We start from the raw sequence: 26,768 nt of genomic DNA on the forward strand, positions 1-26,768 counted from the left end.
CTGCTGGTTAGGGTGCATTGGCCACGCTAAATTCTCCCTCAGTGTACCCGAACAGGTGCTGGAGTGTGGCGACTAAGGGATTTTCACAGTAACTTCATTGCAGTGTTAATGCAAGCCTACTTGTGACACTAATAAATAAATAAACTTTAAACTTTCCCCATGACAGTAAGTTCTACATCAACACTTTTTCAGTAAACGTTGGCCCTATTTTACCATTTTGATTATAGAACAGTACAGGCCCTTCGGCCCACGATGTTGTGCTGAGCTTTATCTGAAACCAAGATCAAGCTATCCCACTCCCTATCATTCTGGTGTGCCCCATGTGCCTATCCAATAACCGCTTGAAAGTTCCTAAAGTGTCTGACTCCACTATCACAGCAGGCGGTCCATTCCACACCGCAACTGCTCTCTGAGTAAAGAACCTACCTCGGACATCCCTCCTATATCTCCCATGAACCTTATAGTTATGCCCCCTAGTAACAGCTACATCCACCCGAGGAAATAGTCTCTGAACATCCACTCTATCTATCCCCTTCATCATCTTATAAACCTCTATTAAGTCGCCTCTCATCCTCCTCCACTCCAGAGAGAACAGCCCTAGCTCCCTCAACCTTTCCTCATAAAACCTACCCTCCAAACCAGGCAGCATCCTGGTAAATCTCCTCTGCACTCTCTCCAAAGCTTCCACATCCTTCTTATAGTGAGGTGACCAGAACTGCACACAATATTCCAAATGTGGTCTCACCAAGGTCCTGTACAGTTGCAGCATAACCCCACGGCTCTTAAACACAAACCCCCTGTTAATAAACGCAAACACACTATAGGCCTTCTTCACGGCTCTATCCACTTGAGTGGCAACCTTCAGAGATCTGTGGATATGAACCCCAAGATCTCTCTGTTCCTCCACATTCCTCAGAACCCTACCGTTGACCCTGTAATCTGCATTCAAATTTGTCCTACCAAAATGAATCACCTCGCACTTATCAGGGTTAAACTCTAACTGCCATTTTTCGGCCCAGCTCTGCATCCTATCAATGTCTCTTTGCAGCCTACAACAGCCCTCCATCTCATCCACTACTCCACCAATCTTGGTGTCATCAGCAAATTTACTGGCCTACCCTTCAGCCCCCTCCTCCAAGTCACTGATAAAAATCACAAGTAGCAGAGGACCCAGCACTGATCCCTGTGGTACACCGTTGGCAACTGGTCTGCAGTCTTAAAATTTTCCATCCACCACCACCCTCTGTCTTCTATGAGATAGCCAGTTACTTATCCAATTGGCCAAATTTCCCTCTATCCCACACCTCCTTACTTTCTTCATGAGCCGACCATGGGGAACCTTATCAAACGCCTTACTAAAATCCATGTATACAACATCAACTGCTTTACCTTCATCTACACACTTAGTTACCTCCTCAAAGAATTCAATCAAATTTGTGAGGCAAGACTTACCCTTCACGAATCCGTGTTGACTATCCCGGATTAAGCTGCATCTTTCCAAATGGTCATAAATCCTATCCCTCAGGACCTTTTCCATTAACTTACCGACCACCGAAGTAAGACTAACTGGCCTATAATTACCAGGGTCATTCCTATTTCCTTTCCTGAACAGAGGAATAACATTCGCCACTCTCCAGTCCTCTGGCATTATCCCCGTGGACAGTGAGGACCCAAAGATCAAAGCCAAAGGCTCTGCAATCTCATCCCTTGCCTTCCAAAGAATCCTAGGATATATCCCATCTGGCCCAGGGGACTTATCGACCCTCAGGTTTTTCAAAATTGCTAATACGTCTTCCCTCAGAACATCTACCTCCTCCAGCCTATCAGTCTGTATCACACTCTCATCCTCAAAAACATGGTCCCTCTCCTTGGTAAACACTGAATAAAAGTATTCATTCATCGCCTCTCCTATCTCTTCTGACTCCATGCACAAGTTCCCACTACTATCCTTGACTGGCCCTAACCTCACCCTGGTCATTCTTTTATTTCTCACATAAGAGTAAAAAGCCTTGGGGTTTTCCTTGATCCAACTCGCCAAGGACTTCTCATGCCCACTCATAGCTCTCCTAAGCCCTTTTTTTAGCTCATTCCATGCTACCTTGTAACCCTCAAGCGACCCAACTGAACCTTGTTTTCTCATCCTTACATACGCTTCATTTTTCCTCTTGACAAGACATTCAATCTCTTTTGTGAACCATGGTTCCCTCACTCGGCCATTTCCTCCCTGCCTGACAGGGACATACCTATCAAGGACACCCAGTATTTGTTCCTTGAACAAGTTCCACTTTTCATTTGTGCCTTTCCCTGATAGTTTCTGTTCCCATCTTATGCTCCCTAATTCTTGCCTAATCGCATCATAATTACCTCTCCCCCAATTATAAACTTGCCCTGCCGTACGGCCCTATCCCTCTCCATTGCAATAATGAAAGACACCGAATTGTGGTCACTATCTCCAAAGTGCTCTCCCACAAACAAATCTAACACTGGCCCGGTTCATTACCCAGTACCAAGTCTAATGTGGCCCCACCTCTTGTTGGCCTATCCACATATTGTGTCAGGAAACACTCCTGCACACACTGTACAAAAACTGCCCCATCCGAACTATTCGACCTATAAAGCTTACCTGCTCTCACTCCGAGTCTTTTTTTTTAGGTTAGAGGAGGGTGGAGGGTGGGATACACTACACGTAAAGTTTATCGGGTTTCCTCCCCGTTCAAATTTATTGGGCAAAAACCTTCCCGGGCCTCTCCGCGGCCTACTTCCGGTTTCCTGTTTCCAGTTGCTCGGGAAAAAAAACAAAACTCCGAAAACGTAAGTTCAAAATCAAAGTCTCTTACCTTCCAGCTCTCCTCAAAAGAATCGCTCCCCTCTCTGCCTACTCCAGTGGAACAATGAGGATTTTAAGTGCTGGGCGGACTTGAAACTGGGAGTGTTTCAGATCCGACCTTTAGGCCTGTTCCCAGGCACCCCCATACGCACTCTATCTGAAAAATATCAGCAATTCCGAATCGCGCTGCTTCTGAATCACGCCCGAACCCCTGATACTCCGATTGGTGCCTCCAACTGCGCACGCGCAGTAAAAAAAATAGAAACATGCTCCCTGCCACATCGCTCCCGGGCTGGATAATACCTCTCCCCTGGACCCCACAGACATTGTCCCACCCCCTACAACATTACTGACCCCCTTACCCCCGCACCCCAGACCGATCACGGCCCCCTGCCCCCCTTCCCCCCACTGATTGCACACAGAGTGGCAGTGGACCCCCCTTTCCCCACACTGATCGCACGCAGAGTGGCAGCGGACCCTCCCTTCCCCTCCACCGATCACACACAGAATGACAGTGGACCCCCTCTGCCTCCCCGCCCCCCCCCCACACCCTCACTAAAGAGTCATCTGACCCGCTTCCCTCCCCCCACCACCAGAGAGCAATCTGACATATTTCCTGGCGCCGCCCCCCCCCCCCCCAAACCATAGAGCCTGCATCGCCCCGCCCCCTCCCCCACCACCGATCTGAGTCAGAGAGCCACCGGAAGCTCTGAACTTACCTCCTCAGAAGCTGGAGCGCCCGAAACAGACCTTTGCTGAGTATGTCTGTCCCGCGCCGAATCTGGACGGGCGAGCGCGGTGGTAAAGGGGGAGATGCCGGTAAGTTTGGGTGTCCATCTCATTAAGTCAATTTAAATGCATGCAAATACATTTGAATTGACGTCGGCCTGTTTCGGGCGCGGTCCCGACGGCGGCCATTTTCAGCTATTGGTAAAGGGGGAACAGTCGCGGAGGTGGGCGCGGATCACGCTACTCGCCTCACGCCCAACTTTACCACGTTTTGGCGCCCGAAAACGGGTGCAACCTGATGGTAAAATCGAGCCCCGTGTCTTTCATGACTTCCCTATTGGATTTATTAGTGACTATGTCACACGTGGGGCCACCAGTTCTTGTCCCTCCGCAAGTAGAAGCATTTGTTCTATTTCCACCTTAGCAAAGCTCTTCATAGTTTTAAACACCTCAATTCGATCACTCCTCAATTTTCTACCTTCCAGCGGAAGGAGCCCCAGTCTGTTTAATCTTTCTTGATAGTTGGTACCTGTCAGTTCTGGTGTCACCTTTGAAAATCTGTTTTGGAATTTCTAAAGAGCCTTGCTATCATTTTTATTGCATGGAGACCAGAAGCGTGCACAGAACTCCAAGTGTGCCTGTAAAGGGAATAAGAAACCTGAAGACATTCATTGAATTGGTCGTTCCTCTTTACTCCTTTAAACTTCTTTCCTGACCACTTTCCATTTGCCTTTGTCACCCTCTGCTTTATATTTGGTGTGCGCCTTTTCCTTCAAATTCAACTTTACCCTCGTCTCTTTCATCATCCAGAATATTTCATTACCGGTTAGTTTCTTCTTATTTTTACCAGAATGTGTTTCTCCTGAACACTTATTGATTACAGTTTTATTACTTCAACAGAAACAATGTGCAGGGGTACGGGGAAAAGGCAGGAGAATGGCACTAAACCATAATGCTCTATTGGAGAGCCAGTGCAGACATGATGGACCAAATGGCCTTCTTCTGTGCTGTAACAATTCTGTGATTTTGTAAATATTCCCTCTACTGTTCTATTTTTGTCCTTAAGTTTTTTCTCCCCAGTTTCCCTTCCCTCGTTGCATTATCACCCCCTCAAAATTAGCTTCTGTCTCAACCATTACTCAGTTCATGGCTCATTTCTATTTTTCTCTATTATCGCTGTTGCCTGCATGCTCCCCCTCACTGATCTGCTGGTGAGGGCAGGGGTGACATCTTAGTATTTATACCACGATACCAATAATCCAGTGTTCATAATCTTGTCACAAAAACAGAAAATGCTGGAAAATCTCAGCAGGTCTGACAGTATCATAGAAATCATAGAAACCCTACAGTGCAGAAAGAGGCCATTCGGCCCATCGAGTCTGCACCGACCACAATCCCACCCAGGCCCTACCCCCATATCCCTACATATTTACCCACTAATCCCTCTAACCTACACATCTCAGGACACTAAGGGGCAATTTTTAGCATGGCCAATCAACCTAACCCGCACATCTTTGGACTGTGGGAGGAAACCAGAGCACCCGGAGGAAACCCACGCAGACACGAGGAGAATGTGCAAACTGCACACAGTATCTGTGGGGAGAGAGCAGAGACAAAGTTTCAAATCTAGGTGATCCCTCGTCAGAGCTCGTAATCTCGTACCAGCTGAGGTTATTCTTGAAGGCCCCGCCTTCTCAACCTTGCCCCTCGCCTGAGGTGTGATGATCCTCAGGTTAAATCACCACCCGTCAGCCCTCCCCCTCAAAGGCCAGAGCAGCCCATGGCCATCTGGCAACATTACCTATCTTACTAACAATCCAAAGGCCAAGGAGCGGCACGGTAGCACGGTGGTTAGCACTGCTGCCTCACAGCTCCAGGGACCTGGGTTCGATTCCCGGCTTGGGTCACTGTCTGTGCGGAGTTTGCACATTCTCCCCGTGTCTGCGTGGGTTTCCTCCGGGTGCTCCGGTTCCCTCCCACAGTCTGAAAGATGTGCGGGTTAGGTTGATGGGCCATGCTAAATTGTCCGTTAGTGTCGGGGGACTAGCTAGGATAAATGCATGGGGTTATGGGGATAGGGCCTGGTTGGGATGGTGGTCAGTGCAAAATCCATGGGCCGAATGGCTTCCTTCTGCACTGTAGGATTCTATGATTCTAAGACTACAAATTCCCTGGCCATTGATTCCATCCCTCTCCCTGACCACTGGTCTGAGGCAGAACCAGATGTTTTGTAACAATGCTGTCCAATTTGACCCTGAGTTGAGCTTCCAAACTCTCACTCTTTCCATCAACATAGACTGCCAACTTCCACCTCCACCAATCGCCCATCTCGGCCGCTGCCTCTCCACTGACTGACACGCTGGTAACGAGCAACACATGAAGCAAGGTTTTGACCTCGGCCTTTATAGGGCGGACGCAAAATTACTAAAGAAGGAACACTCATTTGTGTGGTAACCTGATACACTCTGACAGGCAGCACTCAAAAGCAATCTGGTCAATTCAATCCTGCGAACCAACTACTAATTTTGGATACTCGTTACTAATGTTTGCTTTCAAGTGGGTCAATTATTGTTGAGCTGAAATGGAGAAGGTGCTTTGAATAATGTTCTGCGATAGTTATACCACTCAGCTTCAGAAATTACCCACTTCATTAATTAGGCAACGATACAGGGCGCCAATTCTGATCCACACTGTGTCTCAGCATTTATAAAGTGGGGGTTGGGGGGCGGGGGGGGGAGCTGGCAGAGGTGGGGTGGTGGAAGTAAGCATTAATGAAACCTTGGGAAGGGATTGCACAACATTCGAGGTGTCACAAGCACCCCCAGTGATCTTGGTAGGCACCTATGGGTGTAATTGGAATCAATTTCAATCTAGGCCAGTGAGCATGTTCGTGCTGTTTCACAGCTTGGTATGGCTCCTGCTCTGATCGAGACCGCAAAAAACTACAAAGGGTTGGGAATGTAGCCCAATCCATCACGCAAACCAGCCTCCCATCCATTGACTCTGTCTACACTTCCCACTGCCTCGGGGAAAAGCAGCCAGCATGATCAAGGACCCCACGCACCCCCGACATTCTCTCTTCCACCTTCTTCCATCTGGAAAAAGATACAAAATTCTGAGATCACCTCGCAACCGACTCAAGAACAGCTTCTTCCCTGCTGCTGTCAGACTTTTGAATGGACCTACCTCGCATTAAGTTGATCTTTCTCTACACCCTAGCTATGACTGTAACACTGCAATCTGCACTCTCTCCTTTCCTTCTCCCCGATGTACTCTGTGAACGGTATGCTTTGTCTGTATAGCGCGCAAGAAACAATACTTTTCACTATATCCCAATACATGTGACAATAATACATCAAATCAAGTCAAATGGATACCCATTTTGTATCCTTTGCGAATTCTACACTACATCATAACAGTGCCTGTGCTCCAGGAAAGTACTGCATTGGCAATAAAGTGCTGAAATTGTGAAAAGCATCGAACAAATGCAAATTCCATTCTCCTCATAATGAAATCCGACAGGACAGGGCATTAAACGGGCACCCCACTGTCTTGATCCAAGCCCTGTCCCCATCTGAATGGGTTAAAATTACATCACAGAATTGTTACGGGGCAGAAGGAGGCCATTTGGCCCATCGCGTCTGCACCAGCTCTACAAAACGAGCGGCATGACTTAATGACTTCACTGTTAATGTCACTGTTAAAAAGGAAGGGGAAAGTGAGATCAGAGTGCTATCGATGCAGCAAATAATAGAATCATAGAATCCCTCCTGTGCAGAAAGAGGCCATTCAGCCCATCGAGTCTGCACTGACTCTCTGACAGAGCATCTGACCCAGGCACACCACCTGCCCTGTCCCCGTAATCTATACATTTACCCGACTATTCGCCTGACCCCAGGGGGCAATTTAGCATGGGCATTCCATCCTCACATCTTTAGAGTGTGGGAGGAAACCGGAGCGCTCAGATAAAAACCCACGGAGATACGGGGAGAACATGCAAACTCCACACAGTCACACATGGGCCAAACTGCCTCGTCAAAGTTTTAAGTTTATTTATTAGTGTCACAAGTAAGGCTTACATTAACACTGCAATGAAGCTACTGTGAAAATCCCCTAGTCGCCACACTCCAGCGCCTGTTCGGGTACACTGAGGAAGAATTTAGTATGGCCAATGCACCCTAACCAGCACGTATTTCGAACTGTGGGAAGAAACCGGAGCACCCGGAGGAAACCCACGCAGACACGGGGAGAACGTGCAGACTCCACACAGACAGTGACTCAAGCCGGGAATCGAACCCGGGTCCCTGGCGCTGTGAGGCAGCAGTGCTAACTACTGTGCCGCCATGCTGCCCGATCTTATCGTGATAGATTGAAACACAGGCGGATCCGGTCTATCACTGCATGAACATATATTTTTACAATCAATGTTCAACTACACCAAGGAGAACTTTAGGCTCTAAAAAAAACTTGCATTTATATAGTACCTTTCATGACCTCCAAATATCGGAAAAGTTTTTACAGACAAAGGTACTTTAGACGTATGGTCATTGTAGTAACCTAGGAAACGGAATGGTCAGTTTGTGTACTGCAAGTTCCCACAAACCGCAATGTGATCATTGCTGGCCCATCTGTTTTTAGGGATGTTTTTTCTTGGGTAACTAGCGGACAGTGCAGCAGGGAAATCTTGCCTGTTGTTCCTCAAAGTAATACAGGAGGATCTTATCCCTCCACCTAAGAGTTGACAGGCCCACAATTCAATGTCTCAGCCATACAGCACTCCCTCAGTCCAACTCTGCAAGGGTCAGCCTGGACCTTCCTGCTGTGGAGTGGGACCTGAACCCAGAACCTTCAAACTCAGAGGCAAGAGTGCTACCCATTGGGCCATGGTTGACAAGCAAATCAGAAATTACTGTGGCACAGTATTTAAGGTCCACACGGTTGTCTCACAGCCCCAGGGACCCAGGTTCAATTCCAGCTTTGGGTCACTGCCTATATGGAGTTTGCACGTTCTCCCCATGTCTGTGTGAGTTTCCTCCGGGTGCTCCAGTTTCCTCCCACAATCCAAAGATGTACAGGTCAGGTGGATTGGCCATGGTAAGTGTGTGAGGTTACAGGGATAGGGTGATGGTTAGGGCCTCGGTAAGATATTCTGTTAGAGAGTTGATGCAGACTCGATGGGCCAAACTGCCTCTTTAAAGTTTGTCACAAGCAAGCTTACATTAACACTGCAATGAAGTCACTGTGAAAATCCTCTAGTCACCACACTCCGGCGCCTATTCAGGTACACTGAGGGAGAATTGAGCATGGCCAATGCACCTAACCAACACGTATTTCAGACTGTGGGAGGAAACCGGAGCACCCGGAGGAAACCCACGCAGACACGGGGAGAACGTGCAGACTCCACACAGACAGTGACCCAAGCTGAGAATCGAACCCGGGTCCCTGGCGCTGTGAGGCAACAGTGCTAACACGGTCAGTGTTCATTTTATTATCTCAAATTCCTGTTTGGAACGCAGTTCTGTTCACTGACCCCACTTACTCCAGCAGCCATGTCCAGAAAATGTTCTCAAACGTGCTGTCAATTCACACAATCAGGTTTGATGTTTCAACTCCAACACACATCTGCAGTTTCAATTATCAATTTTCTCAGCTACAGTAAAGCCACAGTAAGTGCAAGGTCCATCAGAGTCGGCCAGTAATCTTCCAGGACTAATGGCTGAATAATTGACAGGTCTATCAGCGGTTTTCAAATGATAAAATTGCACCATTCCATAATGCAACATAATGACTAAGAGAGTGAGCAAGGAGGTTAAGGGGGGAATGTTTTTACATGAAGAGTTGTTAGCACGCAGATTACATTGCATTGAGTGGTTGAAGCAGCAACCACTGCATCATTTAAAGGAAAAGGCAATAAATATTTGAAAGCCAGGGAGATGCAGAATACGGAGGCAGCAGCCAGGAATTAGGATTAGTTTAGATTCCTCCAGCAGAAATGGTGCAGACACAATGCCCGGAATTTTACCGGCATGTCCACCCTGATTCCGGGGGCGGATGAGGCTCGGAGAACGGCATTCTCATTTGCCTCAGGCAGGACTGTACGAACCTCGGGTGGACGTGCCGGTACAATTCCACAAATGGGTCTCCTTTGGGTTCCAGAGTTCCAATTATACACAGAAACTAGAAGCAGCAGGAGGCCATTCGGCCCTCCAGCCCTGCTCCACCATTCATTTTGATCATGGCTGATCATCAAATTCAATATCCTGATTCCCACCTGCTCCCCCCCCCCCCCATATCTTTTGATCCCTTTAGTCCCAAGAGCAATATCTAACCCCTTCTCGAAATCAAACCACAGTGTGATCAATGCTGGACCATCTGCTTTTAGGGATGTTTTTTCTTGGGTAACTAGTGGACAGTGCAACAGGGAAAGCTTGCCTGTTCTTCCTCAAAGTCATGCAGTAGGATCTTATCCCTCCACCTAAGAGTTGACAGGCCCACAGTTTAATGTCTCAGCCATGCAGCACTCCCTCAGTCCAGCTCTGCAAGGGTCAGCCTGGACCTTTCTGCTCTGCAGTGGGACTTGAACCCAGAACCTTCAGACTCAGAGGCAAGAATGCTACATCCAGATCACCAACCACCTGTCCCGGTCCCTCCATGCCGACTCCATAGTTAAGAAAGCCCACCGACGCCTCTACTTCCTCAGAAGATTAAGGAAATTTGGCATGTCAGCTACAACTCTCAGCAACTTTTACAGATGCACCATAGAAAGCATTCTTTCTGGTTGTATCACAGCTTGGTATGGCTCCTGCTCTGCCCAAGACCGCAAGGAACTACAAAAGGTTGTGAATGTAGCCCAATCCATCACGCAAACCAGCCTCCCATCCATTGACTCTGTCTACACTTCCCGCTGCCTCGGCAAAACAGCCAGCATAATTAAGGACCCCACGCACCTTGGACATTCGCTCTTCCACCTTCTTCCATCAGGAAAAAGATACAAAAGTCTAAGGTCACGTACCAACCGAGTCAAGAACAGCTTCTTTCCTGCTGCTGTCAGACTTTTGAATGGACCTAACTTGCATTAAGTTGATCTTTCTCGACACCCTAGCTATGACTGTAACACTCCATTCTGCACTCTCTCCTTTCCTTCTCTATGAATGGTATGCTTTGTCTGTATAGCGCGCAAGAAACAATACTTTTTACTGTATGTTAATACATGTGACAATAAATCAAATCAAATCAAATCAAATCATTGTGCTATGGCTAACATGCAAATCAGAAATTACCATGGCCCACTGCTGCCTCACAGTGCCAGGGACCCGGGTTCAATTCCGGCCTTGGATTACTGTCTGTATGGAGTCTGCACGTTCTCCCCGTGCCTGCGTGGGTTTCCTCCAGATGCTTGGGTAACTAGCGGACAGTGCAGCAGGGAAAGCTTCACCAACTACATTCTGTGGTAGTGAATTCGCCACCCTCTGGGTGAAGAAATTTCTCCTCACCTCAGTTCTTTATAAGAACATAAGAACATAAGAAATAGGAGCAGGAGTAGGCCATCTAGCCCCTCGAGCCTGCCCCGCCATTCAATAAGATCACGGCTGATCTGAAGTGGATCAGTTCCACTTACCCGCCTGATCCCCATAACCCCTAATTCCCTTACCGATCAGGAATCCATCTATCCGGGATTTAAACATATTCAACGAGGTAGCCTCCACCACTTCAGTGGGCAGAGAATTCCAGAGATTCACCACCCTCTGAGAGAAGACGTTCCTCCTCAACTCTGTCCTAAACCGACCCCCCTTTATTTTGAGGCTGTGCCCTCTAGTTCTAGTTTCCTTTCTAAGTGGAAAGAATCTCTCCATCTCTACCCTATCCAGCCCCTTCATTATCTTATAGGTCTCTATAAGATCCCCCCTCAGCCTTCTAAATTCCAACGAATACAAACCCAATCTGCTCAGTCTCTCCTCATCATCAACACCCCTCATCTCTGGTATCAACCTGGTGAACCTTCTCTGCGCTCCCTCCAAGGCCAATATATCCTTCCGCAAGTAAGGGGACCAATACTGCACACAGTATTCCAGCTGCGGCCTCACCAATGCCCTGTACAGATGCAGCAAGACATCTCTGCTTTACCCCTTATCCTCAAACTATGACCCCCTAGTTCTGGACTCCCCCACCCCAATTCCTTCTGAATATATTCTGTCTACATTCTGTCACTTCCTTCAGTATGACGCCTGCTGCTAAAATGAACGGGAAAATTCAAATCTGGAAGAATGTACCCTGTGTATGGTATGACCAGGGAATCAGATAGCATGAGGCCATTCGGCCCACTATATCTGTGATAGATCAGTATTAAGATCACACAACATGCAGAACATCAGCGAACACACACCCTCACTAGGTTTGGGTGCGGCATTATAACATAGCAGAGTAGGTGAGTTAAACATTGCCAGAATCTTATCCAAAAGCCAAATACTGCAGATGGTGAAATTCTGAAATAGAAACAGAAAATGTTGGAAATACTCAACGGACCATCAGCATCTGTGGAGAGAGAAACAGGATTAACGTTTCAGGTCAAAGATCTTTCATCAGAACTTCTCCCACACGACTCGGGAATGTTGGCGTGGAGAACGGATCTTATAAAACAGGCAAAACAAAGGACAATTTTAAACCCCAAAAGTTCTGTAACCAAACAGAGGTGTGAATAGGGTCTTGTCCCTGATTGGGTGAATTATCAGGTGTGGCTGGTTACTACTTCTGGGGTCAAACAAGGGGTGTGTTTGAGGGCCTTTCTGCTTCAGAGTCAGAATCTTACAGCACAGGAGGAGGCCATTTAGTCCATCGGTTCTGTGCCATCTCTTTGAAAGGGGTGACACGATGGCACAGAGGTTAGCACTGCTGCCTCACAGCGCCAGGGACCCGGATCGACTCCCGGCTTGGGTCGCTGTCTGTGAGGAGTCTGCACATTCTCCCCGTGTCTGCGCGCGTTTCCTCCGGGTGCTCCGGATTCCTCCCACAGTCCAAAAGGTGTGCAGGTGAGGTAGATTGGCCATACTAAATCAACCCTAGTGCTAGGGGGATTAGAAGGGTAAATATGAGGGGTTACGGGAATAGGGCCTGGGTGGGATTGTGGTCGATGCAGACTCGATGGGCCGAATGGCTTCCTTCTGCACTGTAGGGATTCTATGAAAGAACTATGTAAATTAGTGCCACTCAAAAGTCTGAGGTCACGAACCAACCAATTCAAAAGCAGCTTCTTCCCTGCTGCTATCAGACTTTTGAATGGACCATTAAGGGAATTAAGGGTTATGGGGAGCGGGTGGGTAAGTGGAACTGAACCCTCTATCAGATCAGCCATGATCTTATTGAATGGCGGGGCAGGCTCGAGGGGCTAGATGGCCTACTCCTGCTCCTAGTTCTTATGTTCTTACCTTGCATTAAGTTGATCTTTCTCTACACCCTAGCTATGACTGTAACACTGCATTCTGCACTCTCTCCTTTCCTTCTCTATGAACGGTATGCTTTGTCTGTATAGCACGCAAGAAACAATACTTTTCACTGTATGTTAATACATGTGACAATAATAAATCAAATCAAATCAAATCTTCTGCCATATCTCTGCAATATTCTCCCCCTTCAAGCGTTATTCAATTCTCTTTTGAAGGTTGACACTGAATCTGCTTCCACCGACCTTTCAGGCAGCACCTTCCAGATCACACCTTGCTGCATCTAAAAAAATTCATCTCCCTTCCGAACTGTTTTGTCGATTACATTAAATCTGTCCCTCTGGACATTGGCCCACCTGCCAGTGGAAACAACTGTTTTTTCTTATTTGGTCTGTCAAAGCCATTCATGATTTTGATGACCTCAATTAAGCCTCCCTGTTCGAAAGAGAACAATCCCAGCTGTTCCAATCTCCAAGAGATCACTCCTTTCCTGGTACCATTCTGGTAAATCTTCTCCACACCCTCCCCAAGGCAGTAATGTCTCTCTGGCTAACCCCAATGCCCTTTCCAATGGACAACCTTCCAATCCCCTCCAGGTGCCAGGATTGACTAAGGAACATTAAAGAATTCATAACAGGCAGCACGGTAGCACAGTGGTTAGCACTGCTGCCTCACAGCGCCAGGGACCAGGGTTCGATTCCCGGCTTGGGTCACTGTCTGTGTGGAGTTTACACATTCTCCCCGTGTCTGCATGGGTTCCATCCGGGTGCTACGGTTTCCTCCCACAGTCCGGAAGACGTGCATGTTAGGTGGATTGGTCATGCTAAATTGCCCCTTAGTGTCCCAAGATGTGTATGTTATGGGGAGTAGCCATGGTTACTGTGTGGGATTACGGGGATAAACCGGGGTGTCTGCGTGGGTTTCCTCCGGGTGCTCCGGTTTCCTCCCACACTCCAAAGATGTGCGGGTTAGGTGGATTGGCCATGCTAAATTGCCCCTTAGTGTCAGGGGGACTATCTAGGGTAAATGCATGGGGTTGTGGGGATAGGGCCTGGGTGGGATTGTGGTTGGTGCAGACTTGATGGGCCGAATAGCTCCTTCTGCACTGCAGGATTCTATGATTCTATAACACATGCACAAGAGAAATGGGAAATTTCAGGATGGAGAAGTGCAAACCCTTTCCTTTTATGGGGGTTGCCCAGAGGAAAGAGGCACAACTTTACGGGAAGGTGGTGTAGTGCAGTGGTATTGTTGCTGGAGTAGTCATCCAGAGACCCAGGGTAATGCTCTGGGGACCCAGGTTCGAATCCCACCATGACAGATGGTGAAATTTAATTTGATTTTAAAAATCTGAAATCAAATCTGGAATCTGTTGAGGCACAGTGGTTAGCACTGCTGCCTCACAGCACCAGGGACCCGGGTTCCATTCCAGCCTCGGATGGCTGTTTGTGTGGAGCTAACATGTTCTCCCCGTGTCTGCGTGGGTTTCCTCCGGGTGCTCCGGTTTCCTTCCACAGTCCAAAGATGTGCGGGTTAGGTTGATTGGCCGTGCTAAATTGCCCCTTAGTGTCAGGGGGATTAGCAGGGTAAATACATGGGGTTACTGGGATATGGTTTGATTGGGATTGTGGTTGGTACAGGCTTGATGGGCTGAATGGCCTCTTTCTGTTCACAAGAATGATCCCTGGAATGAAGAGCTTGTCGTATGCGGAACGGTTGAGGACTCTGGATCTGTACTTGTTGAATTTTAGAAGGGTGAGGGGGGATCTTATTGAAACTTTCAGGATACTGCGAGGTCTGGATAGAGTGGCCGTGGAGAGGATGTTTCCACTAGTAGGAAAAACTAGAACCGGAGGGCACAACCTCAGGCTAAAGAGACGATCCTTTAAAACAGAGATGAGGAGGAATTTCTTCAGCCAGAGAGGGGTGAATCTGTGGAACTCTTTGCTGCAGAAAGCTGTGGAGGCCAGGTCATTGAGTGTCTTTAAGACAGAGATAGATAGGTTCTTGATTAATAAGGGGATCAGGGGTTATGGGGAAAAGGCAGGAGAATGGGGATGAGAAAAATATCAGCCATGATTGAATGGTGGAGCAGACTCGATGGGCCGAGTGGCCTAATTCTGCTCCTATGTCTTATGGTCTTATGTAGTGTCGGGATTGTATGATTCAATCATTCTAAAACGTCTAATGGTGACCATTATCAATTGTTGTAAAAAACCTATCTGGTTCACCCATTAATTTCCTTTAAGGAAGGAAATCTGTCGTCTGGTGACTTTGTGGTTGGCTCCTGAATGCCCCCTGAACAAGGGCAATTAGGGATGGGCAATTATCATTGGCCTACCCAGCGATGCTCACATTGCATAAGTTAGACCATTCAGGGTGATATCAGGAAACACTCCTTCACACAACAGGAAAATCTGGATCTCATTCTCCCACCAGCTGAGGCTGTGGGTCAACTGGGAATTTCCAAACTGTCACACGGGTAGATTTTTCGTAAAAGCAAAAATACTGCAGATGCTGCAAACCTGAAACAAAAACAGAACGTACTGAGCAGTATCTGTAGAGAGAAACAGAGTTAACAATGTGAGTTGTGCTTTAGAAATGGATAGATTTTGTTAAGAGTATTAAAGGTTGCGGAGTCAAGACAAGGAGATGGAGTTAAGATACAAATCAGTCATGGCCTGACTAAACGTTTGAAGGGAAAAATGGCCTCCTCCTGTTTCTCTGTTTCAGATATTTGTGAAGTAAATAGACCTAAATGAACTGTAGAAGATATTTTCTACTGAAATAGGGACGACACAGTGGCACTGCTGCCTCACTGTGCCAGGGGCCCAATGTCAATTCCGGCCTTGGGTGACTGTCTGTGTGAATCATAGAATCCCTAAAGTACAGGAGGCCGCCATTTGGCCCATCGAGTCTGCACCGACCACAATCCCACCCAGACCCTATCCCCGTAACCCCACATATCTACCCAGCTAGTCTCACTGGCACTAAGGGGCAATGTTCCATGGCCAGTCAACCTAACCCGCACATCTTTGGAGTGTGGGAGGAAACCGGAGCACCCGGAGGAAACCCACGCAGACACGGGGAGAACGTACCAATTCCACACAGACGGTCACTCAAGGCCGGAATTCAACCCAGTCCCTGTTTGCACATTCTCCCTGTTTCTGCGTGGGTTTCCTCCAGATGGTCCGGTTTCCTCCCACAGTCCAAAGATGTGCTGATTAGATGGATTGGCCATGATAAAATTTCCCCTTACTGTCAGGCAAGGTAAATAGATAGGGATTACAGGGATAGGGCCTGGGTGGAATCGTTGTCGGTGCAGACTCGATGGGCCAAATGGCCTCCTTCTGTACTGTAAGCATTCTATGATTCTATGAAATAATTGCTAATACAACATCAGCAGAGTCACACCGAGAGGCCAGGCAATAATTTCTATTGGATGGCACTGATGTATGGACCACTCAGAAAGATATACCTGGGCCCAACCAGACTGAGGCCAGGTTCTTTCAATTTTTTCACTGGGTCTGGGTGTTGATGGGTCGGCCACCATTTGTTGCCCATCCCTAATTGCCCTTGAAGGTGGTGGTGAGCTGCCTTCATGAGCCGCTGCAGTCCATATGGTGTAGGTACACCCACAGTGCTGTTAGATTTGATTTGATTTATTATTGTCACATGTATTGGGATACAGTGAAAAGGATTGTTTCTTGTGCACTATACAGACAAAGCATACCGTTCATAGAGAAGGAAATGAGAGAGTGCAGAATGTAGTGTTACAGTCATAGCTAGGGTATAGAGAAAGATCAACTTAATGCAAGGTAGGTCCATTCAAAAGTCTGACAGCAGCAGGGAAGAAGCTGTTCTTGAGTCGGTTGGTACGTGACTTCAGATCTTTATATTTTTTTCCCAACGGAAGAAGATGGAAGAGAGAATGTCCGGGGTACTTAATTATGCTGGCTGCATTGCCAAGGTAGCGGGAAGTGTAGACAGAGTCAATGGATGGGAGGCTGGTTTGCGTGATGGATAGGGTTACATTCATGACCTTTTGTCATTTCTTGCGGTCTTGGGCAGAGCAGGAGCCATACCAAGCTGTGATACAACCAGAAAGAATGCTTTCTATGGTGCATCTGTAAAAGTTGGTGAGACTCGTAGCTGACATGCCAAATTTCTTTAGTCTTCTGAGAAAGTAGAGGCGTTGGTGGGCTTTCTTAACTATAGTGTCAGCATGGGGGGACCAGGACTGGATGTTGGTGATCTGGACACCTAAAAACTTGAAGCTCTCGACCCTTTCTACTCCATCCCCGTTGGCGTAGACAGAGGCTTCCTGAAGTCGATGACAATCTCCTTCGTTGAGGGGGACATTATTGTCGCTGCACCAGTTCACAGGTTCTCCATCCCATTCCTGTACTCTGTCCCATCATTGTTTGAGATCCGACCCACAATGGTGGTGTCATCAGCAAACTTGAAAATTGAGTTGGAGGGGAATTTGGCCGCACAGTCATAGGTGTATAAGGAGTATAGTAGGGGGCTGAGGACACAGCCTTGTGGGGCATCGGTGTTGAGGATGATCATGGAGGAGGTGTTGCTGCCTATCCTTACTGATTGTGGTCTGTGAGTTAGGAAGTTCAGGATCCAGTCACAGAGGGAGGAGCCAAGGCCCACTGTTCCAGGATTTTGACCCAGCGACAGTGAAGGAACAGCCGATATATTTCCAAGTCAGGATGGTGTGGTGCTTGGAGGGAAATGTGGAGGTGGTGGTGTTCCTATGTGCCTGGTGCCCTTGTCCTTTTAGACGGTAGAGGTCAGAGGTTTGGAAGGTGTTAATGAAGGAGCCTCGGTAAGTTGCTGCGGTGCATCTTGTAGGTGGCACTCACGGCTGTCACTGTGCATCAGTGGTGGAGGGAGTGGATGTTTAATGTGGTGAATGGGGTGCCAATCAAGTGGGCTGCTTTGTCCTGGATGGTGTCGAGCTTCTTGAGTGTTGTTGGAGCCGCACCCATCCAGGCAAATGGGGACACACTCCTGACTTATGCCTTGTAGATGGTGGACAGGCTTTGGGGAGTCAGGAGGTGAGTTACTTGCCACAGAATTCCCAGCCTCTGACCTGCTCTTGTAGCCACAGTATGTATATGGCTGGTCCAGTTCAGTTTCTTACACAGTAAACTATCAGATTAATTCTGAATAAAATAACTTCTGAATTTACCTCAACTTTAAACTGCGATCTCTTGGAAGAAAGGTTCTAAAATATCATGTTGATGAAGTATTTATCCAGCAAAGGCACACGGCAGAAAATAGTCTCACTCTCAGCTGGTGACCCTCCCTGAATAAGAAGGTTATGAGTTTAACTGCCATAGCATTCAATTCTGGTCGCCACACTACCAGAAGGACGTGGAGGCTTTGGAGAGGGTACAGAAAACATATACCAGGATGATGCCTGGTATGGAGGGTATTAGTTATGAGGAGAGGTTGGAGAAACTTGGTTTGTTCTCACTGGAACAACGGAGGTTGAGGGGCAACCTGATAGAAGTCTACAAGATTATGAGGGGCATGGACAGAGTGGATAGTCAGAAGCTTTTTCCCAGGGTGGAAGAGTCAATTACTCGGGAGCACAGATTTAAGGTTTAAAGGAGATGTATGAAGCAAGTTTTTTTACACAGAGGGTGGTGGGTGCCTGGAACTTGCTGCCGGGGGAGGTAGTGGAAGCGGAAACGATAGTGACTTTAAGGGGCGTCTGGACAAATACATGAATAGGATGGGAATAGAGGGATATGGTCCCCGGAAGGATAGGGGGTTTTAGTTAAGTCGGGCAGCATGGTCGGTGCAGGCTTGGAGGGCCGAAGGGCCTGTTCCTGTGCTGTAATTTTCTTTGTTCTTTATTCTTAATCTAGGCTGATGCTGCACTGAATTACTGAGGAACTGCTGCAGTGTCAGAGGTGCTACCTTTGGCTGAGCTGTTAAACCAATAACCCAGCTGTCCCACAGGTGGGTGTAAAAGATTCTGTGTCACTATATGGAGAAGATCCAGGAGTTATCCCTGGAACTTCCTGACAGACAACATCATTTAATCTAACAAAAGATGTTGGAAAATCTCAGTAGGTCTGACAGCGTCTGTGGAGATGAAAATAGAACCAACGCTTCGAGTCTGGATGACCCTTCACTCTGATGAAACGCTGGCTCCATTCTCTCTCTCCACAGATGCTGTCAGACCTGCCGAGATTTTCCAGCACTTTCTGTTTTCGTTTCAGATTCCAGCATCCGCAGTATTTTGCTTTTAACACTGAAACTAGCCGGCCGTTATCGCGCTGCTGTTTGTGGGATCCTGTGGACAAAGTGGCTGCCAGATTTTCAACATAAAACAACACTTCACAATCACTTCAACGGCGGCAAAAAGCTTTGGGACATCTTAAGGAGAAGGAGGTTGCCTTTCGACCCAACTGGTCAATGTGACTGTTTGTGAGGCGCTATATAAATGCAACCCCCTTCTTTGTAAAGACAGACTTTTTCAAATAAACCCACGCATTTCCAGAGGTGGAACTCTACCGCCTTGCCCGCCACGGAATCGGAGCGGGCGAGGATCTGACAAGGGAAATCTCCCTTGACCTTGGGCGGGAATTTCCAGTCTCGCTCGAGCGGGGCTGTAAATTGCCACCCCCCCCCATGTGAATGTATTTTGCTATCTCCTGCAGCACGACACGTGACAGCAGAACAGTTGAATGTAGCTGAAAGAATTGGTATGTACAGATTCTGCAGGAGTTGAGATAATCAAATACATTAGAAAATGAATTGAGATGATAATGACATACAACTCGGGATCAATTTACTGAATGAATGAGCTCACAATTCACAACTCTGTCTATGTTTGACTGCTGTGTGTTTGTGACCTATACTTATCTTTCACAACAAAATTCAAATGTGTAACAAAAATCCAGGACTGGTGATTATTAATACTTTCTTGACTATCCCGGCCACATCTCCCAGTCGATGGATTTCTTCCAGAAGAGAGAGGGATAGGATCCAGGGAGGGATGACCTGAGGTGTTTTAGCAATAATTTCCTGAGGAATGTCAGAGAAGTCTGATGGACTTCAGAGAAAGAGGTTTAACAACACCAGGTTAAAGTCCAACAGGTTTATTTGGTAGCAAAAGCCACAAGCTTTTGGAGCCTTAAGCTCCTTCTTCAGGTGAGTGGGAATTCTGTTCACAAACAGGGCATATAAAGACACAGACTCAATTTACAGAATGATGGTTGGAATGTGAATACTTACAGCTAATCAAGTCTTAAAGGTACAAACAATGTGAGACAGAAAGTGACCAGAGAGAGAGAGATTCAAAGGGAATAAATGAAAGGAGAGAGATATATTTCAGAGAGAGAGCGAGTGAGAGTTAAACCTGAGCGACGGAATGAGAGAAGATAAGTTAGAGAGGTGAAAGTCAGGGTCAGCACTGGTCATTAAATGAATAAATGGAAATTCTCTCTCTCTCTCCCCCTTGTGAATGGGTGCGAGGCAGTGAACTGGGGGAGGAGCTGGAGGGGTTTGGGGTGAGTGTAGGGGGATTTGGAATTCCAGGATAGGTCCATTTTGGGAAGTTTTTTGCCTTTTTGACAACAAACAAATGTTTGTGATCCGGCAAAATCAGAAGGAATTCAATAAAATCTCCGAGGACTGGCCATTGCACCACCAGCTGTTACTTGGTATCTGTGTAAGCCAGAGCTCCGTTAAGGACATTACCCAGAGTTTAAATGTTTCCAGTTCTGTGAATGTAGTTCAATTATTAATTCATCCTCACTACAAACCCAGAGTAACATTCCCATCTTTTACAGCGCTTCTCTGCCCTGAGTGTTCTGTTTATTTAGCATTGACATTTAAGGATCCAGAGTCGGGTTTCCTGTTAAACACAGTGCCAGATTCCCGGAGTCACAGCTCCCTCACTCCATCCCTTCAGCAACAAGTGTGCTTTTCCCACACAGCCTGCTCTCTCTCTCTCTCTCTCTTCCCACCCTCTACCATTTCTGTTTGCAAAATTCTTTTTTTTTAATTCTCCTTTCTCTCTCCCCCTCTCCTGTCTCATCCTCATTTCTCCTCTGCCCTTTCCTCCTCACCTCTTTCTATCGCTCTCTCCCTTCATCTCCCTCTCTCTCGACCCTTTTCTCCATCCCCCCAACACTATCCCATCCCTCTCCCCTCTATCTCTCTCCATCCATCTCTCCATTTCTCTCCCTGTCCCTCTCCCCCCCCACTCTTTTCCCTTCTCCCTCTTCCCCCTCTCCACCCTCCCTCAATATCCCCTTCTCCTCTCTCTCCATCCTCTCCCTCCCTCCTCTCACACACTCCCTCCTCCCTTCCACACACACTCCTCTCTCTCTCCCTCCTGCCCTCCCTCTCTCTCTCTCCCTAACACTCTTCCTTCCTCCCTCTCCCCCTCCCTCCCTCACACCCTCCCTCCCACTCTCCCTCTATCTCTCCCACACTCTCTCCCTCTATCTGTCCCACATTCTCCCTCCCTCTCTATCTCTCCCTCTATCTCTCCCTCTATCTCTCCCTCTATCTCTCCCTCTATCTCTCCCTCTATCTCTCCCTCTATCTCTCCCTCTATCTCTCCCTCTATCTCTCCCTCTATCTCTCCCTCTATCTCTCCCTCTATCTCTCCCACACTCTCCCTCTATCTCTCCCTCTATCCCTCCCACACTCTCTCCCACACTCTCTCCCACACTCTCTCCCACACTCTCTCCCACACTCTCTCCCACACTCTCTCCCACACTCTCTCCCACACTCTCTCCCACACTCTCTCCCACACTCTCTCCCACACTCTCTCCCACACTCTCTCCCACACTCTCTCCCACACTCTCCCTCTCTATCTCTCCCTCTATCTCTATCTCCCACACACTCCCTCACTCCCTCCCTCTCTCTCTCTCACTCTCTCCCTCCCTCTATCTCTCCCACACTCCCTCTCTCTCCCTCTATCTCTCCCTCTATCTCCCTCTATCTCTCCCACACTATCTCCCTCTATCTCTCCCACACTCTCTCCCTCTATCTCTCCCACACTCTCTCCCTCTATCTCTCCCACACTCTCTCCCTCTATCTCTCCCACACTCTCCCTCTCTCTCTCTATCCCTCCCTCTATCTCTCCCACACTCTCCCTCCCTCTATCTCTCCCTCTATCCCTTCCTCTATCTCTCCCACACTCTCCCTCTCTATCTCTCCCTCTATCTCTCCCACACCCTCCCTCTCTATCTCTCCCACACTCTCCCTCTATCTCTCCCACACACTCCCTCCCTCCCTCCCTCTCACTCTCTCCCTCCCTCTCTCCCTCCCTCTATCTCTCCCACACTCCTTCTATCTCTCCCACACTCTCTCCCTCTATCTCTCCCACACTCTCCCTCTCTCTCTCTATCCCTCCCTCTATCTCTCCCACACTCTCCCTCTCTCTCTATCCCTCCCTCTATCTCTCCCACACTCTATTCCTCTATCTCTCCCACACTCTCCCTCTCTCTCTATCCCTCCCTCTATCTCTCCCACACTCTCCCTCTCTCTATCCCTCCCTCTATCTCTCCCACACTCTCCCTCTCTATCCCTCCCTCTATCTCTCCCACACTCTCCCTCTCTCTCTATCCCTCCCTCTATCTCTCCCACACTCTCTCCCTCTATCTCTCCCACACTCTCCCTCCTTTTACCTGCTCCGCTGATGCCAGTTTTCCTGCGCTCTCCACTGAAGATGAACTCGTAGCATTTCTTCTGTTCCACCAGCCCCCTGAAGCAGAGCTCGGTGACAATGTGCAGCGCTTTCTCGCAAAGGCTGATCCCGTCCTCTCGCTGCCCGTTCATCTTTGCTCAGCCATGCTCCCCCCCGGGGGGCTGCAGCCGGCTCCCTCCCCGGTGTGTGTCGCCAGCCCGGAGCCACTCTGCCGGTGCAGCCGCTCCAGAGCTGGACTGAACCGCTCTGTCCCCTCGGAGCTCCCGCTCTCCACTGAAGCTGCAGCCCAGAGCAGCTAGCAGACTGCAGTGTGCATCACACTCAGCCCAGAGACACACACTCACAATGACACACTCAGACACAATCACTCACACTCACCCAGAGCAATTCGCACTCACAGACTCACACTGACACAACCCAGAGACAATCACTCACACTCACACCCAGACACACACACCCAGACTCACTCACTCTCACTCGCTCATATACACTCACACTCATTCACTCACACACACACACTCTCACTCACTTACATTCACTCACACTCACTCACACACTCACTCACACACTCATTCACTCACACACTCATTCACACTCACTCACTCACACTCACTCACTCTCACTCACTCTCTCTCACACACACACACACTCACTCTCACTCACACACTCACTCATACACACACTCACTCACTCACACACTCACTCACACACACTCACTCTCACTCACACACACTCACTCTCTCACTCACACTCACTCTCACTCACTCACTCACACACTCACTCTCTCACTCTCTCACTCACTCTCTCACTCACACACACACTCACACTCTCACACACACTCACTCACTCTCTCACTCACACACACACTCACTCACTCTCACACACACACACTCACTCTCCTGCACAAGTAAAAACTCAGAAAAAATTCATCCCATCTCCCAAAAGCTGGAAATTGGGGCTGCCAATTTCTTCACACATCAGGTTGGTTCAGTGAGTCAGTGGATCAGGATCGAGAGCCCCGCTTCCTCCATCACAGTCTGTCTCACACTCCAATGGGCAGCACTGTCTAACCTCTCCATCCAGTTACCTAAAGGTAGAATTGCATTTATCTAACGACACAAAACTGGCAGGACTTGCAGATAGTGAGGAACATTGTCAGAGGCTACAGAAGGATATAGATAGGCTGGAAATTTGGGCAAGGAAATGGCAGATGGAGTTCAATCCTGATAAATGCGAAGTGATGCATTTTGGTGGGAATAATGTAGGGAGGAGCTACACGATAAATGGAAGAACCATAAAGGGTGTAGAGACGCAGAGGGACCTGGGTGTGCAAGTCCACAGATCTTTGAAGGTGACGTCACAGGTGGAGAAGGTGGTGAAGAAGGCATATGGCATGCTTGCCTTTATAGGACGGGGCATAGAGTATAAAAGTTGGGGTCTGATGTTTCAGATGTATAGAACGTTGGTTCGGCCGCATTTGGAATACTGCGTCCAGTTCTGGTCGCCACACTACCAGAAGGACGTGGAGGCTTTGGAGAGAGTACAGAGGAGGTTTACCAGGATGTTGCCTGGTATGGAGGGGCTTGGTTATGAGGAGAGATTGGGGAAACTGGGGTTGTTCTCCTTGGAAAGACGGAGGATGAGGGGAGACTTAATAGAGGTGTATAAAATTATGAAAGGCATGGATAGGGTGAACGGTGGGAAGCTTTTCCCCGGGTCGGTGGTGACGTTCACGAGGGGTCATAGGTTCAAGGTGAAGGGGGGGAGGTTTAACACAGATATCAGAAGGACATATTTCACACAGAGGGTCGTGGGGGCCTGGAATGTGTTGCCGGGCAAGGTGGTGGAGGCGGACACACTGGGAACGTTTAAGACTTATCTAGACAGCTATATGAACGGAGTGGGAATGGAGGGATACAAAAGAGTGGTCTAGTTTGGACCAGGGAGCGGCGCGGGCTAATTGTTCCTTGTTTCTCGTTTTAAGGCTTCATTCTATGATCATCTTGCTGGTGCCAGTACAGAGTGAGACTGCGGATAGTTGGGAACCTGTCTCGGGGGCAGGGAATTCATATGGTGTTCGTGGAAGTGGAAATGACTAGGGTTGGGAAGCATTTTCCTCAGGGGGTCGGAGAGGAATTTCCCAGATTTTTTTTTCCCCATATTGGCCCTGGGGTTTTTCACTCTGGGTTTTCGCCTCTCCCTGGAGATCACATGGTCTGGAATGGGGGGGTGGGGGTGAGTTAATAGGTTGTAATGAACAAAGCATCGTAGCTGTGAGGGACAGCTCGGTGGATAGGATATTGGTATGTAGATAGGCTGGAAAATTGGGCGGGGATCCTGGATTCAGGATTCATTCCTGGACCGGGGAGCGGCGCGGGCTTGGAGGGCCGAAGGGCCTGTTCCTGTGCTGTATTGTTCTTTGTTCTTTGTAACACCCAGGGCATCCTAAGCGGTTTTACAGCCAATGGGATGCTTGTGCAGGTTGGTAAGCATCATGAAACACAGGTAACGCAGTCTGTGCACAGCAAGCTGCCACAAGCAGCAATATTATCATCAGCTGCAATGGTGTTTCAGTGATGAACATTGGTCAGGACTGGCTGGTCTCTCATCCATTCACAAGGCCCTATGGGATCATTGTATCACTCTCAGAGGACAGAAGGGGACTTTGTCAAATATGTCATCCAGAAGATGCTACCTCTGACAGTGCAGCACTCCCTCAGCACTGACACTCTGACAGTGCGGCACTCCCTCAGTACTGACCCTCTGACAGTGCAGCACTCCCTCAGTCCTGACCCTCTGACAGTGCAGCACTCCCTCAGTATTGACTCTCTGACAGTGCTGCACTCCCTCAGCACTGACCCTCTGGCAGTGCAGCACTCCCTCAGTCCTGACCCTCTGACAGTGCAGCACTCCCTCAGTCCTGACCCCCTGACAGTGCAGCACTCCCTCAGTACTGACTCTCTGACAGTGCAGCAGTCCCTCAGTACTGACCCTCTGACAGTGCAGCACCCCCTCAGCACAGACCCTCTGACAGTGTAGCACTCCCTTAGTACTGACCCTCTGACAGTGCGGCACTCCATCAGTACTGACCCTCTGACAGTGCGGCACTCCCTCAGTACTCCCTCAGTACTGACCCTCTGACAGTGCAGCACTCCCTCAGTACTGACCCTCTGACAGTGCAGCACTCCCTCAGTACTGACTCTCTGACAGTGCGGCACTCCCTCAGTACTGACCCTCTGACAGTGCGGCACTCCCTCAGTACTGACCCTCTGACAGTGCGGCACTCCCTCAGTACTGACCCTCTGACAATGCAGCACTCCCTCAGTACTGACCCTCTGACAGTGCGGCACTCCCTCAGTACTGACCCTCTGACAGTGCGGCACTCCCTCAGTACTGACCCTCTGACAGTGCGGCACTCCCTCAGTACTGACCCTCTGACAGTGCGGCACTCCCTCAGTACTGACCCTCTGACAGTGCGGCACTCCCTCAGTACTGACCCTCTGACAGTGCGGCACTCCCTCAGTACTGACCCTCTGACAGTGCGGCACTCCCTCAGTACTGACCCTCTGACAGTGCGGCACTCCCTCAGTACTGACCCTCTGACAGTGCAGCAGTCCCTCAGTACTGACCCTCTGACAGTGCAGCACCCCCTCAGCACAGACCCTCTGACAGTGTAGCACTCCCTTAGTACTGACCCTCTGACAGTGCGGCACTCCATCAGTACTGACCCTCTGACAGTGCGGCACTCCCTCAGTACTCCCTCAGTACTGACCCTCTGACAGTGCAGCACTCCCTCAGTACTGACCCTCTGACAGTGCAGCACTCCCTCAGTACTGACTCTCTGACAGTGCGGCACTCCCTCAGTACTGACCCTCTGACAGTGCGGCACTCCCTCAGTTCTGACCCTCTGACAGTGCGGCACTCCCTCAGTACTGACCCTCTGACAGTGCGGCACTCCCTCAGTACTGACCCTCTGACAATGCAGCACTCCCTCAGTACTGACCCTCTGACAGTGCGGCACTCCCTCAGTACTGACCCTCTGACAGTGCGGCACTCCCTCAGTACTGACCCTCTGACAATGCAG

The 26,768-nt window shown here is 48.8% G+C and overlaps 1 protein-coding gene across 2 annotated transcripts in view; it reads right to left on the reverse strand.

The window, feature by feature from the left end:
• The window catches only part of syt10 (synaptotagmin X), an 89,664-nt gene extending 66,849 nt beyond the window's left edge, over positions 1–22,815 (reverse strand). The window contains exons 1-3 of one of the 2 annotated variants that reach the window (XM_078219545.1): positions 22,712–22,815; positions 15,474–15,501; position 14,170 (exon numbers count right to left, since the gene is read on the reverse strand). In XM_078219545.1, the coding sequence (XP_078075671.1) occupies position 14,170; positions 15,474–15,501; positions 22,712–22,815 (133 nt within the window). Of the gene's footprint in view, positions 1–14,169; positions 14,171–15,473; positions 15,502–22,664 lie in introns of both variants that reach the window. The other variant, XM_078219544.1, reaches the window with a different exon arrangement.
• Between the last annotated feature and the right edge of the window lie 3,953 nt (positions 22,816–26,768).

The sequence above is a fragment of the Mustelus asterias genome, chromosome 9, assembly GCF_964213995.1.
Source record: "Mustelus asterias chromosome 9, sMusAst1.hap1.1, whole genome shotgun sequence".
NCBI lineage: Eukaryota > Metazoa > Chordata > Chondrichthyes > Carcharhiniformes > Triakidae > Mustelus > Mustelus asterias.